Source organism: Trachurus japonicus, chromosome 16 (genome assembly GCF_045865225.1).
Source record: "Trachurus japonicus isolate A0001 chromosome 16, Traja_1.0".
NCBI lineage: Eukaryota > Metazoa > Chordata > Actinopteri > Carangiformes > Carangidae > Trachurus > Trachurus japonicus.
Window position 1 is genome coordinate 11050866 of NC_140922.1, and position 25918 is coordinate 11076783.

At 42.4% G+C, this 25918-nt stretch overlaps 1 protein-coding gene across 2 annotated transcripts in view; it reads left to right on the plus strand.

The window, feature by feature from the left end:
* Positions 1 to 12502, plus strand: part of kcnn3 (potassium intermediate/small conductance calcium-activated channel, subfamily N, member 3) — a 43166-nt gene extending 30664 nt beyond the window's left edge. For both annotated transcript variants that reach the window (XM_085801312.1, XM_085801313.1), the window contains exons 7-10: positions 1329 to 1439; positions 8059 to 8186; positions 9541 to 9610; positions 10623 to 12502. In XM_085801312.1, the coding sequence (XP_085657438.1) occupies positions 1329 to 1439; positions 8059 to 8186; positions 9541 to 9610; positions 10623 to 11051 (738 nt within the window). In that variant the 3' untranslated portion in view covers positions 11052 to 12502. The remainder of the gene's footprint in view (positions 1 to 1328; positions 1440 to 8058; positions 8187 to 9540; positions 9611 to 10622) is intronic.
* The last annotated feature ends 13416 nt before the right edge of the window (positions 12503 to 25918 follow it).

A 25918-nucleotide genomic window follows, 5' to 3' on the forward strand; every position in this document is an offset into this window, starting at 1 on the left:
CACGAGGCACCGCACATGTTGTTGCTGTTGTGTAGCAGTTCACAGAGGTCTCCTCTCCCTAAAGTACAAACATGTATGAATGTTCGAAGGGTTTACCGTCGGCTCTCATCATATTTTATTCATAGTTTTTGAATAAACACAAATAGAGTGGTGAGTGTATAGACGTGGGCACTAATGCCTGTTTGTGCGTTACATTTTACTGAACCCAGCCAAAGTTATTTTTGGCAAACCTGTCTTATCGTTCAAGAGTGTGCGCGATGAAGTCTTGGCTATTTCCTACATGCTTCAAAATGTTGCATGCTCCTTCGCTCTCGCTCTCACTCTCTTAACTCACAGTGTTTCTCTCCTTATATCTTTCCCTTTGCTCTCCCACTGTGAGTTGCACAAACTCACAAGCAGGAAGAGCACTCATACATTTTCATTAAACACTCTTAATTCATTACTTATCAGATATGTGACCTCATTAACATTGCCTTCTCCTCCATCTCCTTCTCCTCCCGTTCCAGGCGCACACACACCCTCGACTCCCGCACTCATCCCTCCCTCCACGTTTCCTTCATTCCCCATTTATATTTACTCATAGCTCTTCACTCTCTTTATCTTTTCTTCTCTTCCTCCTTTTTTTCTTTTCCTCTCGGTGCCTGCCCCTTCAGAGCAGAGGAACCTGTGAGCGCTCAACAGCCCCATTGAAAACAGCGTCTAATCTGAAAGTTAATTAAGTCTGCCTTCCTCCCCATGTTCCTGCTCCTCTTCTCCTCTCAAGCATGTCTTTCTGGTTGAGAGACTACTGTCACTCTCTCCCAAATGAATTTGCCATATGTCTCATGTGGGTCAAGCTGAAAGCAGATGATACAGCCGGTCTGTGTTTAACACTTTTACACCAACTGCAGGCCTCAAACCTCCGATGACATGAGGAAGACTGACACCGCGTAATTAAAGGAAATTAGGTAGTGTCAATCTTTGGTCTGTTTTTGTATCTATAAGGGGAATAATCTTCAGCTACATATAGAGGCAATATAGAAGGGATCTCACACCAGATGGATTGGAAGTGAAAATAGACTTGGCTCGCCTCTTAACACGAGGAAATGTGGCTCTGGAACGGAGCTATCCCTCCTAATCCTCTCCTCTCTCCCTTCCACTTCTCCTTCTGTCGCGCGGCTCCCTTCCTCATATTTGTCCTCGCTCCCTTCAATCATCTGGGCTAATTCCGCGGCCAAAAGCCACCGATTTACCAATTCCTCCTCTGTACTGACTGACTCAGTGCTCTCTTCTCTCGTCTTCCTCCCTCTCCCTCCCTCCCTCCCTCCCTCCCTCCCTCCTTCTCTCAGGGTGCTGGCTGTACGGCTCTGGTGGTTGCCGTGGTAGCCAGGAAGCTGGAGCTGACCAAGGCCGAGAAACACGTACACAACTTCATGATGGACACGCAACTCACCAAGCGGGTGTGTAGGTTTGTGTGGTGTCGGTGGTGTGAATGAGTGTGTACTTGTAGAAATAAACCAACCATATACTTTGTCGAAGAAAGTGCTGCATCTGGGCCTCCAACAGAGCTGTCATTTGATAAAGTACAGTTTTTCCATCTGAGCGCCCTTTTACATCACATTTTAGGATTTCTTTGTGGTTGGAGATGAGGTGGTTTAGAGACCAGCTAAATGTCTTGTCCTTTCACTTCCCCTCCCCAACTACCACATCACAGTGTCACCCAGTTTTGTTGTGACAGAGTGATATGTTATTTGAGTGAGTGAAGGCAATAAAAGGTCATCTCTTTCTCGCTCTCCCTGGTCTTGTTCCCTCATTTACAGTCTCCCTCTTTCTTTCTGTCTCCAGTCCTTTTCCTCCCGCTTGGCCATCCCTCCTCTCTCCCACCTCCCCTCCTCTCTGACATTTGTCTCTTTTACAGTAAATCCCTTTCTCTCTCTCTTTCTGTCACCTTCTCTCCTCTTCTTCTTTTTCTTTTTCCCCTCCTTTTCTTCGCCACGTCCCCTTCTCCTTCCCTCCATCTCTCTCCCTCACTCCCTCCCTCCTCCAGTTCTTTTCAATTTTTCATACAGTTGAAAGACCCAAGTTTTAAAAATAGCTCCCATATCAAATATGTAGGGTACATTATGGCAGCAGGATATCTGGGTGACTGAACGGGGTTGGGTGATCAATAATTTCAGTGTTGATAAAGTATCGACAGAGGAGCCAGATCACTCTGTCTCTATTGGAGCCAGGCTCTCACCTCATCTTCCTGCAAACCCCAGCTAGGTCAGAAGGGTGTGTTTTCACAAGGCATAACGCCTCTGACCATATGTGTGCATGTGGGTTTTTCAGTTTGCATTTCCATATGCATCAATCTGGGATTCGGCTGACCATCGAAACCAGTTGTTCCCAGTGTTTCTGTCTGAAATACAAACCAATTCAAATAGATATTATTTAACACTATCAATACCAAAGTTATTTGATTTTTTTTGTGTGAGATATAATGATCTTTGAATTCTTATTTCTTTAGCCATATTTGCAATATGAGTCATGGTGTCCATTGACCACTTTGTTCCAAACTGAAATATCTCAGCAACAACTTTTACTAGAAACAAGTGTTACCTTGTAAATCCTTTTCATATTAGTTAACTGGATATTTTGTAAAACTAAAATTTACTGCCATCATAGATGGTTATTGTGACTGTAAATAGACTTAATATTCCAGCCCCACACTAACTTTATTTTACTGTTAAATAGACGTATTGATAGGTATATATTACAAATCCAATCAGCTTTTTTATTTAATTTTTCAAACCTTGCCATTGACCCTGTGGGAATCATTGTGACGCTAGACATCTACATCATGCCCTTTAAACATTTATTATATCGCTTTAAGTCATTGCAGTCACATTAATTGTAATGCACAGCTATAAATATACAGTATGTATGTATCTATAGGTGAGACTGATGCTCTTTAAATGCTATGAACCCTTGAATAGAGGAAAAAGTTCATACCATACATTTTTTTCCATGAATTTGTTCCCCAATTTATGAAAACACAATCCTATCACTGACAGCCATCAAGTAAGGTAAGTGCCATTCAGCACTTTCATTCAACACCGTGCTGCTTGGTGACATTTCCTTCAAAGGGTCTCTGGTTTATGCAGAGGTAATTGTCTCCTGCCCTCTATTACTGAATGAGACCAATGGTGGAAGCCGTTGTATGTACATTGATTTACATGGCTGGGGCCATTCTCTGCCATATCATCGTAACAAAAGAATACAATCACTCAAGGCTTTATAATGAATAATGCAACGACAGACTCTATCTACATCCTGCCATCATCATATGTGCGCGCATGCACACGAAGAGACAGAAAACCACACACACACACACTGATTTTCCACTTCAGTGAAATGGTGTTTCCTTCCCTTTGAAGAAGAATGTCATTTAAATGCCAATCAGTGAAGCTGTTAGCCAGTGGACTGTGTTTCTAGTATCTTATCTTATCTGTTGTGTTAAAAAAAAAGAGAAAAAGAGATGGGTGTTGTTGTCCGCAGGCACCTACAAAGTGCAGGGCTCGACCATAAATCTGCACGTAAACTAACTTCTAAAGTGCGCAGCAGTATAAACTTTTCCTCAGTCATCCCTGTACCACACAGATTATTTGTAGTCCAAACATGTGTGGTAATTTGACACTGCTTGACACATACTTCAACATACTTCAAAATGTTATCATTTGAGTCTTCTTCACTTTCATCCTTAGATCACATTTTCAGACACATCTGACAAGACTGAAGTCCTGAAATCCTAAAATCCTGAATTCCTGAGTGGTGCAGACCTAATAACCTTATCAGCGTCGGATGATGCGCTTTAAAGACATCGTTTCAAAGTTCAGTGCCCAGGGTTAATTTTCATGCAGAGTTCACTGAAGTGCAGTGTTCCTCTCGCTTTGATAGGATTAACACGGATGTTAATTAAATAACAGTTAACATAGCCCCTATAAGTCAACCATGTGTGTGAGGTTTAATTGCTCATGTTTGATGCCAGCGCGTGTTGTCTTGATGCAGTGTTAGAGGTGTGTTTAAAAAAAGAAGGCTGGCACTCTGGTTGCAGTTTACTGTGGCTCCATGCAGAGTTACTGGTTAATTCAGAGCACTGCTGGAAGTCCATCTGGCCAGAATATTGGGCCACACATTCACTGAGCACTCTCAGCACTGAAAAAGCAGGACATGCTTACTGTAGGCGCGAAGTCAGTGCAGTGTAGTGGTGTCTCCTTCCTTTTGATGGCACTGCGATGTCAATTAAACGCCTCTCATTGAAGCAGTAAGCCCGTTGACTGCAAATATGCCCGTTTTTGAGGTCAGTGCTTTTATTTCAAGTGTTTTAAATTGTGTCACAAGAGTTGAAAACATCAGGTCTTCCTATAAATTTGCACTCTGAATGTGTATTCTGCCGCCACGCTCGGCCATTGGTTAATTCTGAGCACTTTCAGAAGTCCCTGTGGCATATTCAGAGCTGCGCCCTCTCTGATTATTCAGAGTGCACTCTGGGCTCTGGCCAAGGAGGAGGTGCTGCAATGCCTTCCAATATTTACACCACCAGCCAAATGGGAGCAATCTAACCCCCGAAGATTCTCCTCAGCTAGCTTTCACTCCACACAGTAAAAATAACTCCTCTTCTGAAAGCCTTTTAATTCACACACTGGAACCCGATGGATCCTTATTAGTGTAGACGTATTGTGACGGTGACAAAAATTAATTTGACACACAATGGCTGCATTTACACATGTCTCAGATGTTTTTCACTTGTTACCAATTGAACCAGAGTGTACTCTTCCCCTTAATGGAGCAGTGTCTGAATTCAGGAGGATTCTCCATGGTGTGCTGTGGGTGTTGTGTAGCGAATACCCTTATTCAGGAGACAAAATATGTATAAAAGCACCAGTGGAAGCCGATTATTATTTAAATTCTAAGAAATGTTCAGTGAATCCTCATTAATGTGTTTGATCCTTGAGTGAAACCCTCAGCTTTTTCTATAGACATTAGTACGGTGATTTTCTTTTTCTTGTGTTTGTGTCCTTTTATGGATATGTGACCATGTCTGTGTGTGTCTGTGCGTGTGTGTCATACTTGCCTCTTCCCTTTTGGCACCATGCCATAACAGGTAAGGCTGCGCGAAGCCATGACACATGGTTGAGGTGAGAGGTTGTTGCCAAGGTAATTGGCTTGTTTGTTTGTGTTTTCTGCTCTTCTAGAAAGCACCATTGTATCTCTAGCACCACAGAGCATAATTACTAATTGCATACACAGGTCGTTAAGGCCCTCCTGGGCTGGGAGGGTCAGGCGCCTCGGCTCATCCTCTGATGTTAGATAAACATCCACCCCTGTGAAAAATGAAGCAAAAATAATCCATGCTTCTTTTTTTAGATTCATTTTCAGATTAACATTTCAGACATCGTCCTTATTTTGTAACCTATGATGTCAACATTTATATATGTTTATTCATTTGAAAAGGAAGTTTAATGCATTGCTGTCATAATTAGTCGTAGTATCTATAAGGTCTGTAATGACCTGTTAAAATATTTCTGTTTGTACTGATTGATTTGTTCTCAACAATATGTCATCAACTGCTCAACATGCTGAGATGTGGAAACCCCTTGTCCTAACAGATTTCACATGTACCTGCCATAAGGTGTGCATGTAGGGGAGCAGCCAGAACAGCTCTTTGACCCAAACCAGCCATATGGCACCAACATGGTTGCACAAGTACAGGCCATATGGTACAGGGATGGTTGCTGCTGCTGTCGTTTGGTTTCTCGTGGAGTATTCTTAGCAGTCCATGTAGAGGCTTTTATTTCTGTTAATGGAGTTCGCCATCCTTGCCTCAGTTTCTACATGAACTCCCGGGAGGAAAGTGGAAGTAAAATAAAGAGTGTGGTGCAGGGGAATTAACTGTAAAATACAAACAGTCTGGTTTCATCGCTCCGTGTTATTTACATGTGAAGCACTTTAGAGGATTTAAATGAAGGGTGAAGCTCGAGCGTCGTCTAATTAGATGGCCCGGAGAGGTGTAACAAGCTCACTGTGCACAGCTGGACAGATGTTGGAAGTTTGTGTGAAACCTTACACTAGTGAGCCGGCCTGACAGACACAACATGCCATCATCCATCATGTTTTCCTCACCCTGCAGTGATTAATCAATGGATAAATAGGATTTGACATATCAATTTACCAATGGGCCTGTAGATATGAAGGGTATTAAATGTGCTCTTCAGTAACCTGGCCCGTGATTAAAACTGGAGAAACTGTGTTTTGTTCAGACATAATCCAGACAAATTAACTCTGTACTCACCGTCACTGCTTCCAAATATCCCGTCCAACAATGTCTAAAGTTGTGGTTATAAATTGCGCACTTATCTTTAAAAAAAAAGAAATTCAACACTACCATCAAGATATTAACAGTGATGTTGACGTTAGTGCTGAAGGCCCGCTGACAACATGTCATGATTGCGATGCCTCTTTAGGTTCTTCACAGCTCTGTCAGTGTCTGTCTTTGCTACATGGATGGGAGTTTCTTAATCCTGTTGATACACACTGGAGGATGAGCCTCAGAGGGACATGGGATAGTAGCGCTTACATACTGCAACATCACATTTACCATGGCCTGGGAATGAAACTTGAATATCTTTATGAGTTTATTCACATGAGATTTACATACGATATTTGAATACCTCATCAGATCACTGTATAAAGGTAAGAATTAATAACATTTGTGATGCTGAGTTGTCATTAAGATTGACTGCAAGTTTGCTGCTGTGACTCAAGCTCCTAGAGGGGGCTTACAGTATATATTACCTACATTATGTCAGATGAGCTCTTTTTGGTTTGACTTCCTCTGTGTCATTGAAAACACATCTGCAAGACCCAGGGCCTCCTACTCTCTTCATCTGTAGCCAACAGTGTGTGTATGTCTGCATGTGTGTATGTGTAGGCGTGTATGTGTGTGTTAGTAGTCCTTGACTGCGGTGGATGGGTGCTGATTAGCCAAGCTGCTGGGGTCTTTTGTGCTCCTCAGACGGGGGTATAATTGTTCTTTGTTCAGTGCTCAGCATCTCTTTGAAGTCTCTCATTCAATTTATGTCCTTAGAGATTCTCTCTCCCTTCTCCCTTTCTATGGTATCCACCCGCGCGTTTTGCGCTGGGTGTCAGACCCCTGTGTTGTAATTACATAGCTACCTATGGAGATATACAGTGCATGAAACATACAAGAGCAGATACGGATATAAGTGAATGTAGAAGGATCCTGATCATCGTCCACAAAAATGAATCTGAAGCCTACACTGACATTGAGAATGTGTATTTTATTAAATCACAGGGATCTCATATTTAGATGGCACAAACTAAAAGCATCTGAAGCCAATTTCTGACCACTGAAATAGAGGATAACAAATCCTGCTGATGGCTTCTAGGCTTTCCATAAGTGAGCATCATCACATTGGCTTTTTCTCTAATGCGTTTCTTTTGCAGAGTTGAGGAATTGCCTGTGACAGCTAGTTTAAGAGCAGCGACTCTTGCAGCTATTGTTTCTTACACTTGTTGTCATAATTAAATGGTAAGGGCTCTGGTTTTAATGAACTGTTGGGGTACTGTGTTGAATTACTTTCCCCTAGCCAAGATAATGGTGGCCCATTTGAGTTCCTCTCAGATATACTGTAATGTGGCAACATTGACAGACCAAGAGAAGGAAGAAGTGTGTGTGAGGGAGGGAGACTCCTGTTGGTTCTCAGTGCCAAATCTCCCTAAGGAGAGAGCTGTTTATGCACGCATGAAAAGCATTGGCAAGCAAGCCGGTGTGTGTAGAGAGAGACAGAGAATGAGGACAGCCTTTAAGAGGAGAATGATGGTTTAGTGTTTTGTTTTTTGTATTGTTTTTGTTACATTTTGTGTGTATGCATGTGTGTGTGTTGCAAGATGGAGGGGAAAAAGTGAAAGAGAATAAGGATGGGCCAAACCTGTTGCCTGCTTCAGTTGCCAAGGGCTACCTGTTGCTAACACTAATGTGTGTATGTGTTTTTGTGTTTTATTGTCTGGGAGCAGATAAAGAATGCGGCAGCTAACGTGCTGAGGGAGACTTGGCTAATCTACAAACACACCAAGCTGATGAAGAAGATCGACCACTCCAGGGTCCGCAAGCACCAGCGGAAGTTCCTCCAGGCTATACATCAGTGAGGCCACACCGCCTAACATACACACACATGCGCACACACACACACACACACACACATATACAGTCACATGCACAGAGCACTTGCACACAACAGTGCTGCTGAGCTAATGTAGCCTTTGAAATCAGCTGTACTTTCTATCCACCCACAGGTTGAATCAACGCTGATAATCAGATAAAGTGCATGAATCCCTACACACACACATACACACAGAGACACACACAAATGCACCCATACACACATACAAAATGATTCATCATCTACTAAAGGGCAGGTTCACTCCAGGCAAATGCAGTTGTGGGACTGGATAATCAGTGCATTGTGTACTATTAGAGATACTTTGATCATCATATCTGTGTTTTAGAGTGTTGTTGATTATACAAATATATACAACAACTTAATCACACACTGCAATTAATTTCTCCCATAGCATTGTTTAGTTATGTTTAATGGCCACGTGTGGGAGAAGCCTTGTTAAAGTCTTGCTTTGCTAAGAGATTTTTGTGTATCCTCTGTCTAGCATCAAAATTAAGTGGCCCTTTAATGTTGCCTGCTGCTTTGATCTGGAACAGTTCAGTCTAGGCTCGAGAACAACAAGTGTCTTCAAAAGCGAGAGTCAAGAGACCTAAGGCTCTTAAATTTGTAACATAGAAAAGCTAATCCTGAAGCATGTAGACTGTGGATGAGAGGCGGATTCTGTGAACACATAACAGGTTGATTTTGTGGGGATATGAGTACATTTTCTGGTTCAAAGACCTGGAGGTTGCTCCGGATGTGCAGCTTCATAAACAGCCTGCACCTCATTATAAAAGGGGAAGCCAAAGGATTTGTTTTCATGAAAACACAGTTTACGCCTTTAGTTCATTAATTAATTATTGTATTGTCTTTTGACAGTCATCCAGACCTGATCTTTAATTAGGCTGAAGACAGATTTTTTTTATGGTATCTAACTGCTCTATTTTTCATTTTATCAATTTAATTGCCCATAGTCTATTTCCCCATAGGCCTTATCCCCTAAAGGTTTACTATATATTTCTTTACTCTAGAGCTTTCAGTTTAGATTAAATAATATAAGTACATAGATCTATATTAAAACTGTGTTTGTTTTTTACCTGTATCGCTAAATTATAGTGTTTCACAGTACACAGTGTTCCATCTGTTTGTCCATTCATGTCCGACGGCACTCTGCAGGTAGAAATGAAGCTGAGGTAGGCAAGGTGACCGCTCCACGGTCTTGTTGTCTAGACCCGGAGGGATTAGCTCTCTGGACTGAACGTTGTGTATTTACTGAGTTTCAACTTTGTATGTGTTTGTGTATTTTACCTGTGTACTACTTGTGTGTATCTGTTTGCAGGTTACGCAGTGTGAAAATGGAGCAGAGGAAACTCAGTGACCAGGCCAACACACTAGTGGACCTCTCAAAGGTGACACACACACACACACACACACACACACACACACACACGCAGCTAACACAATTATCTGTGCTTTTCATTTATGTAGGACACACACTTCACAGACAAAAAACCGTCGTACGAGTTCATTAACTTAAACCATTTGCCCCTCAAAATGTACCACAACATTCCTCCGTTTCCACGCTGACCTGCCCGTTTCTGTGGCATTACGTCGCCTAGCAACGGGAACAAGTCTTGAAACAGGGATGACTGAGTGAGAGAGCGAGGAGGAAATGAGACGGGGGAGGGGGGTGCTCATGTTTTTCTGTTACTATGTGGGTGTCTGAGTGAGAATGTGAGCACATACACGCGCATGTGAGAGTGTGTACGTGTTTGTGAGAGAGTGTGTGTGTGTGTGTGTGTGTGTGTGTGTGTGTGTGTGTGTGTGTTTGTGAAAAAAAAGACAGAGAAGTGGGAATGAGATGGAGACTTGAGAAAAAAGATCGGGTGAGGTGTGCCGGTTTGTGTCTTTCCAAGGAGCAATAGCTTTAACACCAAATATATTGCAATTATACCATCTCAATAACTCCATCTCAATTGGCCACTTGTGCGTTTACCATGGTTACGGAGGCCAGGATGTGCAAGGCAGGGACACTCTGCCGCCTTCCTTTCATTCTCTCTCTGCCGTCTCTTATTCTCTCTTTTCTCACAATATTATAACACCCACATGAAGACTTCCCTCCAGCCTCTTCTTCGTTCCAGCTTCTACTCCCTCTTGGACATTTTTTTCTTCTGCTCAGCGTCTCGCTCGCTGCCCCCCAGCCTCATGCTTGCCCTCTCTCCACTTCAACTCCGCTCTCTAACCCCTTTACTGTCTGTTTTCGTTCAATCTGAAATAATTTCCTTTAGAAAAGCTGTAATAAAGCTAGCCTTGTAATATTCCTGTTTACGTATTTGCAATCTGTCTCCCTTCTTCAAAGTACTCTGTGTGCACTGAGTCATCTCCCGCTCTCCTCTCCTCTCCTCTCTTCTCCTCCCATAGATGCAGAGCGTCATGTATGAGCTGATGTCGGAGCTCAACGACCGCAGCGAAGACTTGGAGCGCCAGATGCTGTCTCTGGAGCAGCGGGTGGAGCAGCTCACTGCCGGCTTCAACGCCCTCCCTGCCCACCTCTCGGCCACCCTCAGCGCCCAGCACGCCGCCTTGGTCCACCTGCTGCGAGAGAGGGATGCAAGGGATGGTAGAGGAGGAGGCGGAGGAGGTGCTGTGGTCCCACTGTCCCCTGCAGGAGCTTCTCTAACCACTGCCTCAACTTCAGTTGTTTCTCCAGTCCAGGTCACAGCTCCAGCACCAACCCCACCCCAGATCCCCACGTTGGCCTTGGATTCCCCTCTCTCGCCCCCACCACTCAGCCCAGAGGGGAGCCTGGAGGCGAGTCCCAACCCAAACACCTGCACCTCGAGCTGCTGAAGACAGCTCCGAGGACCAGGAGAACAAATCTGGGGACAAAACAGGGAGAGAGAGAGAGAGAGACGGGGGTGGATGGGACTGTGTTAGTCCTCTCACTTCAGACTAAAGGAGAGGAAAGAGGGAGGAGAAAAAATGGGAGGTGATCCTCTGAAAGTAACGCGCCATGAGGGACGGATGAGGACGGGACTATGAGGAGAAATAATGGGATTAAGATGGAGGGCCAGTATGAATGATGAGACATGTTAGGGACTTTGGGGCGCTTTCGATGACGATGGGAAGGAGAAGAAAAATGGAGCTAAAATGGAGACTCTAAAAGGTGTGAGGGGGAGGAAGGATGTCAGGAGGGTGAGAAATGGAGGTAGAGAAGATGAGGAGGGGGAAGGAGAGAGGAGGAGAAATAACGAGGAATAATTATATGAACTCAGAGCTCCTAAATGGAATCCACTCCAATTACTGAAAAAGGCCTTTTATTCTCTGTATCTCTCTCTCTCCTTCTCTCTTTCTCTATGTCTTTCCTTCCCCCCTTTCCCAATCTCTCTCTCCCTTCATCAGGAATTAATGACCATGACTTTTTATCCTTATGATGTATTTTCTATCTGAATGCTAATTGTGTGTTAACGAGCATCCCTTTAACAGAAGGTTCGATCAATACGACCACGATTAAAAAAAAAAAAAAAAAACTAGTGGAATGCACTGCACACATACACACACACAAACACACACATACACGTACACACACACACATACACATATAAATTATATTGACTCATCATCCACGCAATACAAGTAAACACAGCACAAACATAAATACACAATCTTTCACAATGCAGGCCCTATTTCCACTCACACAAAGAAATTAATGCACCAGCCCATTAGATAATACTAAAGCCTATACTGCCAAGCACTCAATGCACTGTCAACCTCCACAGAGCACTGCCAAGCAATGTAGTCACACTGTAAAAAATGTTCATCCTAGAGACTTTACCGTTTGTGGGTGTGAGCTAATGCAGTAGTTTAGACTTAGAATAGTTGTGACATTTTAACTACTCAGTTGGGAGAATTGTTAACAGTTCACCGAACCACACAAATCAAGCTGAAAGAGGATGACATGATACTGAGGGACGTGAGTCATCATAACGTCTATTTGGGATGAAGGAGACAGCAGCAGACAAAAGAAAAATAACGTAAAACGACTATAACAGGACTTTATTACTGCATTTACTGATTTACAGATTTGGTTGAACCGATGTTTAAGTGTACTTGTAGGTTTGCTGTACTGAGATGAGACTTGAAAAGAGCTCAGATTTTGTTTAATTTCTGTGAACATTTCTTATGTAAACCTCAGATGATGGACAATTATTAGTTGTATCAAGTGTGTTAATACTGGGATGGTGGTTGGGTGAACGATTAGATTATAACACAAGCATTCATTAAATTGGCATTTCAATCTGGCTGATTTATTTTGACGATGGTATTGCAACTACTGTACAACACGGAGCTTTGCACAAATTTAATGCTCCACATTCAGTAAGTCTCCTCATTATATGCTATTAAAACATTTACTGGAGTCTATCTGCCCAGAGGCATACCGATATAAATCAGACTTTACCCATTAATAATAATAAGTGATCTGCTTAGTCTTTGCTTACATGTGGCTGAAGTTGGTGGAGTCAAATTGAATGATATACTGTAGTCTTTATTGTTTTCTGTCACTTTATGAAAAAAAAAATGTTATAGTAACTAAAATATAGATTTTTACACTAGTAATTTAATTGTCTTTAAAAATCCTACAATGATTTAACTGTGTGATTATAAGTTGGTGTGATTACAATTTTTTCACAGTGTATGGTTGTGTCTTTGACCCTTCATGAGGGGCGGAAGACCTCACCTACTGCCATCTTTTTTCAAGCTTGCAGTCCCAAAACTGCTCACTGTTATCATGAATGTATTCTGTGTAAAGAAATACACTCAAACGCTCCTGCTTGCTCGATCACTTAAACTGCCATGTAGACACAGGAACAGACACCCACACACATTTACACACACACACACACACACACACACACGCACACACACACGTACATCTCGACAACCAAAGTGCTCTCTCTTAAATGGACTTCAATAAGAGGCAGGGAACGCTGCTGTCACTGGGGACAAAAGATAGCAGGAGGCGTTGCAGATATCTTGACAATATTTCTGAGGGAATAACTGTGAAAATCTGGGCATGGACTTGTTACAGTGCTGTACATGGACTGCTCTTCACTGCTTTAAAACAGATCATGGAGGACTATGGAGGAACACAAGGGAACACAAATAAACCTTACAAAGGATAAATGGCCATGCAGGAACAGCTGTTCATGAAATAAATAAAACATAGAAAAGAGGTATATCTGAGAGGAATTACCATGGTGTGATGGGAGGAGAGACAAGCCTACCCTTGCATTGGAGACAATATCGAAAACTGTCTTATAGCGACACGCTGTGGCCGGAATACTGAATTACATACGCTTGGAATATTGTACAGTATGACGTTAACGAAATCTAGCTTTGTATTGCTTAGTCTTTTCTACCATTATGATTAAACGCAGTTATAGCTGATATATAATATTATTAAACTATAGTATTCTTCTCATTCGTCATGACAATTATGATATATGTATTAACGATATGTTAAATAATTATGAACAAGGAAAGTGCCGTTTGAGGTTGAAATTATTTTGTAATTTTATTTTATCAGAGAGAATTAATAAAGTATATATCTATAACATTACAGCTTCAATCTTTCTTGTGCAACTGTTACTTTTTTATATTTATTTTATTCTTTTCTCGGTGCTTAAATGCGAGGTTGGTTCTTGTTGCGACATCTTTAGAAAAACAAAACATTTAGCCCTTTCTTGATCCACGTTGTAGGCTACATCGTAGCCATCTCTTTTATACAAATTCATTTAATTTGATTCATATTTGTCAACGTGGAAATATTGACATTCCCGCTAAACTGTTGCTATATTCATTCGATAACGTCATGACGTTGATCACATTCGCTGGCTCACGCTCTCAGGACTTTTGGAGAAAGCACCATGGACAGCGACGTGTAATGGCTGTTCGGTTTAGCAAACTGCTTGTATTTTACGATGGGACGTGAAATTCCTGGCTAAGTTATGGATGAGTTACTCTTTCTTGTTGTCTGAAACTTAATTGCATAATTATGTTGAATAAAGCAAAAAGTGAAAAATTCCAGTTCATCACCTGTGAAGATTAGAAAAGATGAATATGGTCGGTTTGAGGTAAATGTTAACATGAAAACACTATCCTGTGGTATCCGTCCATGACGTTGCTCATGAAGTAAGAACAGTAGGCTAAATAAAAAACCAACAACTTCGCAATAAGGAAGCTATGGCAATACAAATATGATATAGGCTAATAGGCCTATAAAAACATGCAGGTGTGAAGTGCATATCCTTCACAGAGGTCACAGGCATGAAGAGTCTCTAACTCACATTTAAATTCAGTTAATTCGGGGGGGTGGGGGGTTGCACTTGTATTCACGACAGGCAAAAATACACACGTTGGTATCTTAATTGAGGTTAAGTTATAGTTAGGCAAAATGTAATGTCTGCATCAAGCATGCATTGGTTATGATTAGGTATGAAGTAATCCAACAACCTTTATCTGACATCTAGGCAATGCAATAACAGTGAATATAAAATTCAATAACCCAGTTGAACTCTGAGGGCCACAAAATAATCTAATTTATGAAAAACGAAAACACACAACCATTGTAACATGTGTTTACATCTACTACAATGGCTAATGGGGCTATGGAACTGATTTTCAATTATGTCCTTATTTAACTGATTATGTATGAAATGCCCATGCAAACAACATTTTAGGTCATTCATTCAGGAGTAGTAAGTGATTGCTTGTCCTATTTTACATTTTTCCCTAATTTGAATTGTTGCTGGGAGTGTTTCTTGCCAGATGAAAGATGTATTTTACAATACAAGATTGCTTGTTTTAGGATTTGCATATTGTTTGTCAGGCTTCTTCATTCTAATTGGGTGTTATCCTTTGTTAGGTTTATAATCTCACCATATCTGGCCTAGCAGTGTGGTTTAGGAGTAAAGTTTTAGCGGTGAATCATGCTCATAATAAGCAGCCATGGAAACAGGCTGCAGTTAGATTTCTCTTGTCTCTTGAGTTTTGTTCATATGGACAATTTTTCACTTGCTGGTTCTTTGTAAGTAGAATAGATCGTGAAGGATTTGTCCATCTATTATTCGTAGAGTAAATGGGTTTTTTTAAAATACTGTGCGATTACCAGTGGGTACATTCACCATCAGGATAGGGAAAACATTATTGTCAGTTTCTTATGTAATATAATTTGTGCACCATTTTTCCATCTTCGATATGCTCCAAACGGAGCTTTTCAATAATTGCTCATTGTACATACTTTATGGTGTGAACGATGAGTCTCGGTCAACATAACAATGTTTAGTACCTTCCTTATATTCAGGTTTCTTATTGTTTGAGGATAGTTCAGTCAACGCTTTTTTAAATCAAACAGTTCAAACCAAGGCTCATCCCAGAGTTGACAGCACACCAATCTTCTCAGAGCATTAAGTAAATTTACTTGAGCATGAAGGCAGTTAGAGCATTCTTACAATCTCTCCTTAACAGAGCAAATTGATTTTTATTTTTTCATAAAACAAGCGTCATTAAACCCAGCCTGTTGTGTGTTTAGCCCAGGGTGAAATAAAACAGAGTAACAGAGGTGTGGAAGCCAGGCAGCCTGAGGCAGTGCTCTGCCCAGGGCATAGCACATACCCAGATGTGATGAGCTTGTTATCTCTGTTATTTACTGGCAGGCTCCACTGCCTCTGGGCTTTCATCATCTCTCTCAGACTTTGTGCATTTCCATGACTCTATTCTACAATTTTAAAGCCAAGTTAATGTCCAAACACAGTGTTTCAACATTATGCTCTCTGCTTCTTCTCTTCTCTTCACCAGTCTCTCAGCCTGTCTCCATTTTTCAGGACATCCATTTCGTCTTTTATGATTGCTGTTTGAGCCGAGGATAGCAAAGGACCCACAGAGAGCCGAAGTCATGCAGTGGAAGAGATTGGATCACCTGACAAAGTGGAAATCGAGATATTTTCTCATTTCATTTCCCACGTTTCAGCCGAGTTTAGCCAAAATAATGAGACCATTTTATTGCAGGAATGTTTTACTAAAAGGAGAATGAAGAAATGGCCAAGAGTATAACACCAGAAACAATGCACCTCATTTACATTTTAATACATGCAAATGAGGTGCATTGGGAGAATGAACAAAGCCTACATTTTTTGTAGGTTTGAAGCCCTTTAGTATGAAACACAAAGTCCTGCCTTACAGCTGACCCCTTTCCAGCGTGAAGTGTGTGTGCTTTGAGAAATGGGCAGCTGTGGCTCAGGAGGTAAGTCCACTTATCACTTACAAGGCCGGTGGGTCAATCCCAGGCTATATGCTGATTAAGAAATTGAACTCCAGTTGCAGCTGATAATTACACTTTGATTAGTTTCTTTCATTGGAGCCTATTTGCCCTGGATGGGTGTCAATGAATGAAAGGTTATATAAATGCAGTCCCATTAGGACCATCAGATTGTGTGCTCTGCCAAGTATAAGGACACAATAGTAGCCTTACTTTCTTTGTCTTGTTTGTCTCATACTATCTGCCTGTGTAGATGTGACCCTTGGTGTGATGGGTTACCACCACTCACCTGTAGAGCAACTAAAACACAGCAAGGTAGCCTATATTTTTCTCTAGATTCTCCTCGGCTCCATGTTCCCTGCTGCTGTCACTGCATGGCGGACTCCAGCTGCCTCATTACATTCAAAAAGCCAGGGCTAACTCCTTACTCCTGTATTGGCAAGGACGGCTCATTCATGTTTTTGTGCATGTAGCACTTTGTCACCGGAAGGAGGAGGCAGACAGATAGTTGCTGGGGGTCCGCCACCATTATCACCTGCCTGCGCTGCTCCACGATCATGTGGTATACCTGTCAGCTGTGATCTCGTCAGCGTGGCCACTGGCCCAAATGTCACCTGGCTTTGTCTGCGGGAGACTGTCCCCATCGCGACTACGTCCCTTGTCTCTAAGTTTTCTTTGTGTCGAGATGACAGGGGCTGTTTTCGCTGCTGGAAGCTTCTACTTACAAAACTAATTATGCTGTTGAGATGTAAGGTATCAGCAACATTTTGGCATCGTTGCAGCACACATGTCAACAACACAGGTACACAAACACACTCTCTAGTCAGTGTATACTGTCCTTTTCTTTTTCGTGACAGCAAAACCCTTCAGATGACCCACCCTCCCCACCCGTCACAGTCCACCAGGAAGCAAAGATGTATGATCTCCTCATTCTTATGCCTGTGTCCTGTTGTTGCCATGGTAACCAGAGGGACAGATATACCAACTCCAAGAGGTTTGTGTGTGAGGAGTGTGTGGTGGTGGTGTGTGCATTTATTTCTGTATGAATGAGAGCGATTTGAGGTACTATACTGAATTCATCCAATTGCTGAAGGCTTGCGTGTTTTTATGAATGTGTGTGTGCCGAAGTGTGTGAACAGGTGAAAGTGAAGAGGCAGCGTTGTGAGCTCATCAGGGACTGACAGCCATGTTGCCATGGTGATGATGAAAGGGGAAAATAATAGAGGAAAAGGAGCTGCCGTTCGCATAGCGGACACTTAACTTAACACTTAACCCTCAATACACCACCACAGGACGGAGAAGTGGACACACACATACAGAGTAAATATTTGCAAACAAAAGCTAAATAAAACAGTTTGTCGACACTGTAATTTTTGCATCTGGCCACCAGATGCCCTAAGAGTTTCCCACCCTCTGTTAGTCACCTGACCCTCCCTGCACACCTGTCATTCATTAACTCTCAGAGTGCACAGACTTTACCCACTATAGTTACCATGTTGTTATGGTTGCCATATTGTGCATCCCAGCCACTTCTCCCTGCTGTCTATATCTGCTTAGTCCTGTCAGATTTGTTCTCCTCTCTTGGATGGCCTTCATGTTCCCAAACTGTAAGATGTAAAAATAGACATTGCTGATTTGCTGTGTTTGCATTTGGATTCCTGTTCCTGTACTTGAACTATGACATCTTGTGTTTTCCCTTTTTTTTCTCTCTTTTTTTTTTACACTTCCTCATACTGTCCTGAGTCTTATCTCATCCGTCCATATGATGTTGGATGATGTGAAAGCACATGGGGACACCAGGCTGTGTGGAGTTGGGCGGGGAGGGGGACCAGTTTGCTTACCTCATCCAGCACCAGGGGACCTCCACCCTCCACTCCCTCTTTCCCTCAACCACCAGACCTTCTCCCTCCCCCTCTCTTCTTTTGACAACCTGCTCAACCTCCAGCATTTTAATTATGGTTCAAGTTGTTGCAACGTCCCAATTTGAAATCCCATTACTCAGAAAAGCTTGGGGTAAATAGTTGTACCAACTTTAAATTAAGGTGCCGTTTCAGTTATACAACTGAAACAATATCACTCTTCTCTTTGCACAGTGCTGCACAGTGTTTCAGTATCCAGAGTTTGTGAGTGAACCACAACACATTGTTTTTGTTGGGATTTTTTGGGGTTAGGTCATGTCTGTCTGCCCGGCGTCTCCACAGCATTTTTATTTACCTCAACTCTGTAGCATCATACATTAAGTCAAAGAGTTGTGGAAGCACATCATCATTACTCACTTATGTCAACCTTTCCTTTCGCAGACACCTACATAGACATTTTCATTTAACGTACACTCTTATAGGGAGTTGGATGCATAAATGGCTTGGAAGTTTATGCTTTCAGCCTTTTCTAGTCAATTAATGTTTCATATGCCTGCATTAGGTACATTATTGAATTAGTGGGTTCTTGAACACATACACAACCAAGGACATAATGTTTCCATTAGTGATACTGGATACAATTATTAATGTGTCTGTTGTTATAACAGCTCAGATTACAGGCTCTTATACCTGGTCCATTCAAGCTTTACTTGAGTGTGCAGTCAGCTTTCTGGGCATTAAAGTATAACACATCCAGACTGCACTGCATTCCTCTTATTGTTTGAAGGGTTAGGGTAATTTTATTGGTAAGACCTAAGAAGAGTGGCCACATAGACATTTCTACAGTGATGTGGACTGTGCATAGGAGTAAAACAGCAGAGGTTTTTAATTGACCTATTTTTCTGGCTGTTCAGTTGAATTGGGATGAAGGGAGAGACGATGGGGTTTTTTAATGATGCCACAGGGGAGCTGTGCTGTGCTTCCTCTCCTGACAGGACTTCTACTGTTGCCTCTTCCGCTGACATAACTCGGCTACCTGTAACTACTCTGCATACTATACTCTGTCACAGCCCAGTGCCACTCGAAATGTTCAATTCCCTATTCATGCTCTCATTTTCTTTCTCTCTGACTGTGTCTCTCTTTCTTTGAAGGTGTCTATGTCTGAGACATTGCCCTCTGTCTGTGCCACGCCTCCTTACGTACGAGGGAGGTCCTGAGTCTTGGCCTCTGGGTGGAAAGGATGTGGAGAGGCTGCAGGTGGAGACAGTCAGCCCATTAGACCCTGGGTGCGGTCAGCAGCATGCCAGCAGTGTTACTTGTCTGGCTTTCAGCCTCCAGGTGGGACTCAAATGAGATATTTTTAGCATTGTAGCCCTTTGTCTCTGTCCCTCCTCCTCCTCCTCCTTCCCCTCCTGCAGCTCCTCCATCCCGTCCAAATCCTGCCCTGAATCCCATTACCCCAGAAGCACAACAAGTTTCTTCATTTAGTTTCATTTCCTCTGCTCTTTTCTATCTCGCCTCCCTGCTGCCAGCGTCATACCTTCTTCTGCTTATCACTCTCGTGCACCCATAGACAGACACTGATACGTGCGCACGTACGAGCACAAGCGGACATGCAGATACACACGCACTGAGAATTACATCAGAATTTCATATTCATTTGAACTCTGTGCTCTGTGCTCACCCCCCCTCCCTCATCCCCTCTCTCCTTCCTCTCTCTACCTCCTTCCATCCCTCCCCAGTTGCTTCCCTGAAAAGTGATGATGGTTTCCATAGTAACCGCCTGTGTCTGTATCAGAGGGGAGTTTCCTTATACGGACTAGAAAGGATTCCGAGCGAGGGGAGTCACAAAAACACGAGCGCATGCATTCATTTGTGAAAGTGTTGATTAGCAATCAGTGTGTCCTTCACACCGACTGTTTATTTTTAATGAGCCCAGAGAAAGCTGTTGATTGGGCGGTTCAAACAGGAACAGTCTTGACTATAGTACAAATTGGACATTCAAGTCAAATTGATTTTGTGGCGCATGATGTAATATGAAAAAAAAAAATCATTGTGAATCTCTATCCCATATTCCACTGTAGTGCCATTAGCGGTCTCGGTGAATGGGTATTAGATTGGATTAGAGGATGAATATACACATGCCTTAAGTATATTTCCATCACTTCATCATGATTTCCTAATTTGAAAACTAACAACATGAGTGCTCGCCTCTTTATAATATTATTGTACTGCACAGATTGGGCTACTTGTGTTACATAGACAGTAATTGTGTTTGATTTGTCTGCATCTCTGTCTGGTGTGTCGCTGACGTCTCTGTGTCCGTCTTTTTGCTCTGCTCTGGTTCTGTCTCGCCCTCCACAGGAATGTAGGTCAGGTGGACCGGAGACTGTAAATTGCCTTTCTGTTGTGAGTGTGTTGGTGTCTGTGTTACCTTCCCTAAACACTTACACAGATAGATCTCAGAACTCTCAGACGTTGAGATGGATTGATTGGGTGTATGTATAGCCAATAAACAAATACAGTGAATGGATCAATTTATGAATGGATGCAGCTAAATTGACCCTGGGACATTTCTGTGAGTTTATTGGTGCTCTGTCATTTAATTTCATCATTTTTATATTTTTACAAGTACTACGCGTCCTTCATAAATTATTGCTCAAATACATAACCTGTCTTCTTGTGTTTATGAAAGTACACCCATCAAATGTACTTGTCTGACAGCAGAACTTTTCTGACAGGAGAAATAATCCATTTGCAGCCTCCATGCAAACACTCAGTGACAACGTGGCTATCCAAAATAACTGAGAGCCGTCTGACCAGTGATTATACTGTATATTTACATTTTCTGAGCCTATGCAAACTATTGACAACAGTGCTAACATGTTATCTGTCGTCTCTATTAGGAGCCAGCCTTTAATTAGCCAACACAAAGCAGTTCGTCAAACATCCTCAGTGGTAGGAACAGCCTGTGTTTACATCTTCTCTCTGCCACGCTATTCTTCTGCCTCCAGCTTATTTCTCTCTACAGCTTTAATCACTGCTTTGCTAAATGAGCTGAACAAATATTTTGGTACTTTTCATATTTATACCACCGAAAAGGGCCACGCCAGAAAATGATATATGTCTCTTCCCACCGTCCTTCTGTACCTTTATCCTCTCATGTCCCTCTCAGTGTCATGTAGTAGTAGTGTAGACCCTCAGTTAAATGGGTTTGACCAAAAGAGGGTGCAGGTATGATGGCCTCACTCCCTTCACAGCAATGCCTCAAACTCCTCTTCATCTGCCTAAATGTTCATTCACACATGCTGCTGGCCGATGCACTCACAGCACACGGACTATTTGAGCTGCATGGTCAGAATAATTAATGCAGGACATGATCACAAACCAAGGGATGATTCATTTCAAGCTGTGACAAATTGACATGAGTGATTTTTACCAGGTCGCCATGCTGTTAATGCTCACGGCCATTCAGGAATAGCATCCATCACACCGACCCTCACCCCTGCCGAGGTGTGTGCTGTGTGTGTTCCTCCCTGTCTCCATGTGCATGCAAGCACACAGTGCATGCTTTACATGTGTCTTGTATGCATCAGACACACCATAAACCTCTGCTGCTTACACTCATATTTCATCATAAATATTCCCTTTACCTGGATATGGATGATGTAAAACCTGTCAAATCAAAATATCTAACTTTTTCTGTCCTTATTTACTTTAGTGTCTCTTCGTGTAGCAAAAGCTAATTGTAGTCGATACCTTTAAAATGATTCCAACATATTTGAGAAAGTTTTCTGGAGCAAAAAGACTCTGCTCAACGCCGTAAACAGGATCCTGTCGTATGTCTATGACAGTTCAGAATTATAGAAAGAGAGGGAAGCTGGAAGATAAAGTAAATGACCTGGTGATTATGCTATAGATCATCCAAGAGTCTTCAAAGTCATTACAACTACATAAGCAATTAAACTGAATGTGCTGCAAATGGTGTTTTTACAATCCAATTAGCACCAGCTCATTTTGGCATTAATAATTTTTTATCCCATTTTCAGTTGTTTTTCTAATCTTCATATTGAAGATTCAATAGATTCTCTGTGTGTATGTGCATGTGCATGTGTATGTGTATGTGTCTCTGGTGTGTGTGCGTTTGTGTTTTTATGGAAAAAGAAGTGGTGAGCTGGAAGACTGAGCGCTGAGTTTAAAGTTTTACAACAGTGAGCACCTGCTGGAGTGTCCTTGATACTCGGAGCTAAAAGGTTTAATAACTCTGAGCTGTGGAATATGAGTTTTGCTCAGAAATCAAGAGTCTGTTTGTCACACTGTGTGTTGTTGTCTTGTGTACCAGAGACACCATCTGCCCTGTGCACCACGCTCTGTGTCAGTGTACGACAGGACGCGACTTGTCACTGTGGACTCCCGGGGGCTTCTGACAAGTGGCCCAGACAGTGGCTCTGCTCTGCTGGAGGTCGTTGCCATGGAGACGTGTGGGGTCAGCCAGACCCTGCTCATCAGTGTTCAGGTCAGTTAATTGTGCAACGGATACTAATGATGTGTAATGGCTCTGTCCTTGGCAAAGGAGAAACTCAAATAACCCACAAAAATACTGTGTGCGTGCATGCGTTCATGCGTGCGTGCGTGCGTGCGTGTGTTGATCAACTATAGGGTCTCTGTTGTGTGGCTTCTGCTTCTTTTTAGGGTTTTCTCATCCCTCTACAGCAGGACAGGGCCAAGTCAGCCAGTGTTCCCTTTGTCTGCAGGTTGCTCTTCTGTGACAACCTCAGACAATAGTTCAACACACACACACACACACACACACACACACACATTCTTACCCCTACGCCCCTGTGTTCTCTACTATCCATGGTTCTTCTTTCATCTCTCCTTTTCATTCTGCCATGTTGGTGGGGTGCAAATGCAAACTACTCAGATCAATACTGTAACAACTCATATGGCCCATGTCTCAGAATGAATTTTCTGCTCTTCATCGATCCTCCAATCCCGCTGCCCCATCCTCCTCTTTGCCTCCCACTCAGGGGGCAACTTGGCTCAGAAGACGTCAGATTTTGACAGTCGGTTTTAGTGTCCAGCTTCTGTCTGCAGGACGAAGCAGGACGAAGCACGCCGAGGCGACCCCACCAGCACTTCCCACCACTGACTGCACTCCTCAGTGTGTCCTCTCTGCTGTATCTGCAGGTACGATGGTGGACCTCAGTACCTACTACACAAACAGAGGAGCATGCAACTTATAAGACTGTCTGTCAGGTCGGTATTGTTTCATCAGAGGTTTCAGGGCTGCCTCATCAGTGGTAGAACAACATGTCCTGACACAAGTGGAGTTTACGGATGCATGTTTAAGATGGAAACACAATCTGCATTTCCATCTTAAAGTGGAGATTACACTTCCTCTGTCATTTCACACATGGAGAATGAATCTTTGTCCAAACAGCTTATACTACACTGTTCATAAGAAACCCAGCAAACTGACAGACAAAAATAACAGAACTTTAGTTTTTTACAGTTATTAACATGTGTGATGAGACTAAATCAGTATGAACCATCACACCCACCCTTATGTATCTTTTCTTTTTGTTCTTAATGTGTGTGTTTGTGCAGCTTGTCAAAGAGGAAAGCAACACAGAGCAAAGCTGCTCCCTGAGAAGTTGCACTTCAGCTCCCCCTGCCTACAACTGCTGAGACCACTACCTCACCATAATCACAGAATCTTTATACTTGGCACCACACAGTTTCGCTAGACTAATAAGGCGCACTCCCCCTCTATCTTTTATTCACAATCACAGCAGATGTGTACAGATGTCGAGCGGCTGTCTACTCTCAGGAGAAGTCTGTTTTCCAGCTGCTCTCTGCCGACCCTCTCACTTCTCTCTGAGCCTCTTGGTGGGGTCAGTCCCCTCGCTGTCACAGCTGCTTTCAGGTGTCCCAGAAACACCAACCCTACCTGCTGGCGTTCCACCGCTCCATGTCGACCCTGTCCCTAACTGGCCCTCAGTCTGGGGTGGAGCGCATCGTGATGGGCATCAAGGACGTGCTTTCATCCTTCAAGGTGCGGCTCACACAAGCACACAGAAAGAAATATACACAGAGTTAGTTACACAAACATCTAAAACTCTTCACTGACCCTGGGAGTGTATTTGCAGTCTGGTGAGCCGCTCAAAGCAAATTCAGCTATTCAGTATTGAATCTTTGCATCTGCAGCCTTAACCTGAATTACCTCCATTCACAGATGAAACAACCTGCTCTGAGCTTCAGCCCTCTGTAGACTCGTCATTCTGAAAGTTGAAAGGGAAGTCAGTGCTCAACTAAGTATAGTTATTATCAGTTTTACTGTTTTTCATGTGTCAGTGCACATACACCACCTTAATGTCAGTAAGATATTGGTTAATTATTTGAAATACCGGTAAGTAAGATATTCATGAAGTCAATGTTGTTTTTGTTTTAAGATTTTCTTTATTGGAGAGGTGACAACAAATTACCCTTAGTGGCTAAAGAGAATTTAAATAGCATTTATATTGATGTAAATTTAAACATAATTAACCAATTACAACATGCTCTAATGACTAAATGTAATCATTACTTTGAAATACCTGCTTTGAAAAGATGTGATGTGATTGGCCATGTTTCCAGTTGGGTATATTCCCACAGATACTGTAATGTGTGTGTCCTGACACATGGAGTAGGACTCATAAATAGAGCTGTCTGTCACAGCCTCGATGGACAGGGTTCAGACCCCGTCCACACTCCACCTGTATAATTATATCAGGGAGGCACACATCAACACAGTCAGTGACCTTACAGGCCGCCGGGCGCCCACAGGTCAGAGTCTGAGCTTCTCGTGCAATCATCTGTTCACAGTGGAACAGGAGATAACGCAATCTGTTTGTTATTACTGTGTCCAAATAATAATTTGTGGTTTTCAGTTCCTGAGCTTTCAGCCCATTGTGATTACTGAAATTGTTGTCCATCAAATAGGTAATTACTCGCATGTCTGCTTGTTAGTACACATACCTGTACTGTAATCCGTCAGCTTTCAAAGCTGTCCTAAAACACTTCAACAGAAAACTGTGAAATCTGGAGTTTGAAGTTATTTACCAGGCAATGGATGCATGAAAATGCTGCGCACAATTGTAAAACCCTTGAAACACTTAAAGACTATGGAGTAAATGAGATTAAAATGGCAGATCATGGTGTAAAAAATCAATGAATGTAGAACGATATTTTTATCATTATTTCATATTAGTCATTCAGTAACCAGGAGGCAGATTCAGAGTAATATTTCCCTTGATTTTATTTGTGAGCTGTGTCCAATATACAAGCAAGACACAAGAAAAATGTCACCAGCAACAAGAAAGCTATCATTGAATCACTCTCTCCCCGATTTAATTTTGTATTTATTCAGAGTACAACTCACAAGCTGTCACATACAGACACAAATAGCATGCATCCCCACAAGTCCTGAACAAAAAGCTGTGGGTCAACAATCATACAATAGCTTGATTTCTTGAGCTTTTCCCACTCTTTTCAAGCTA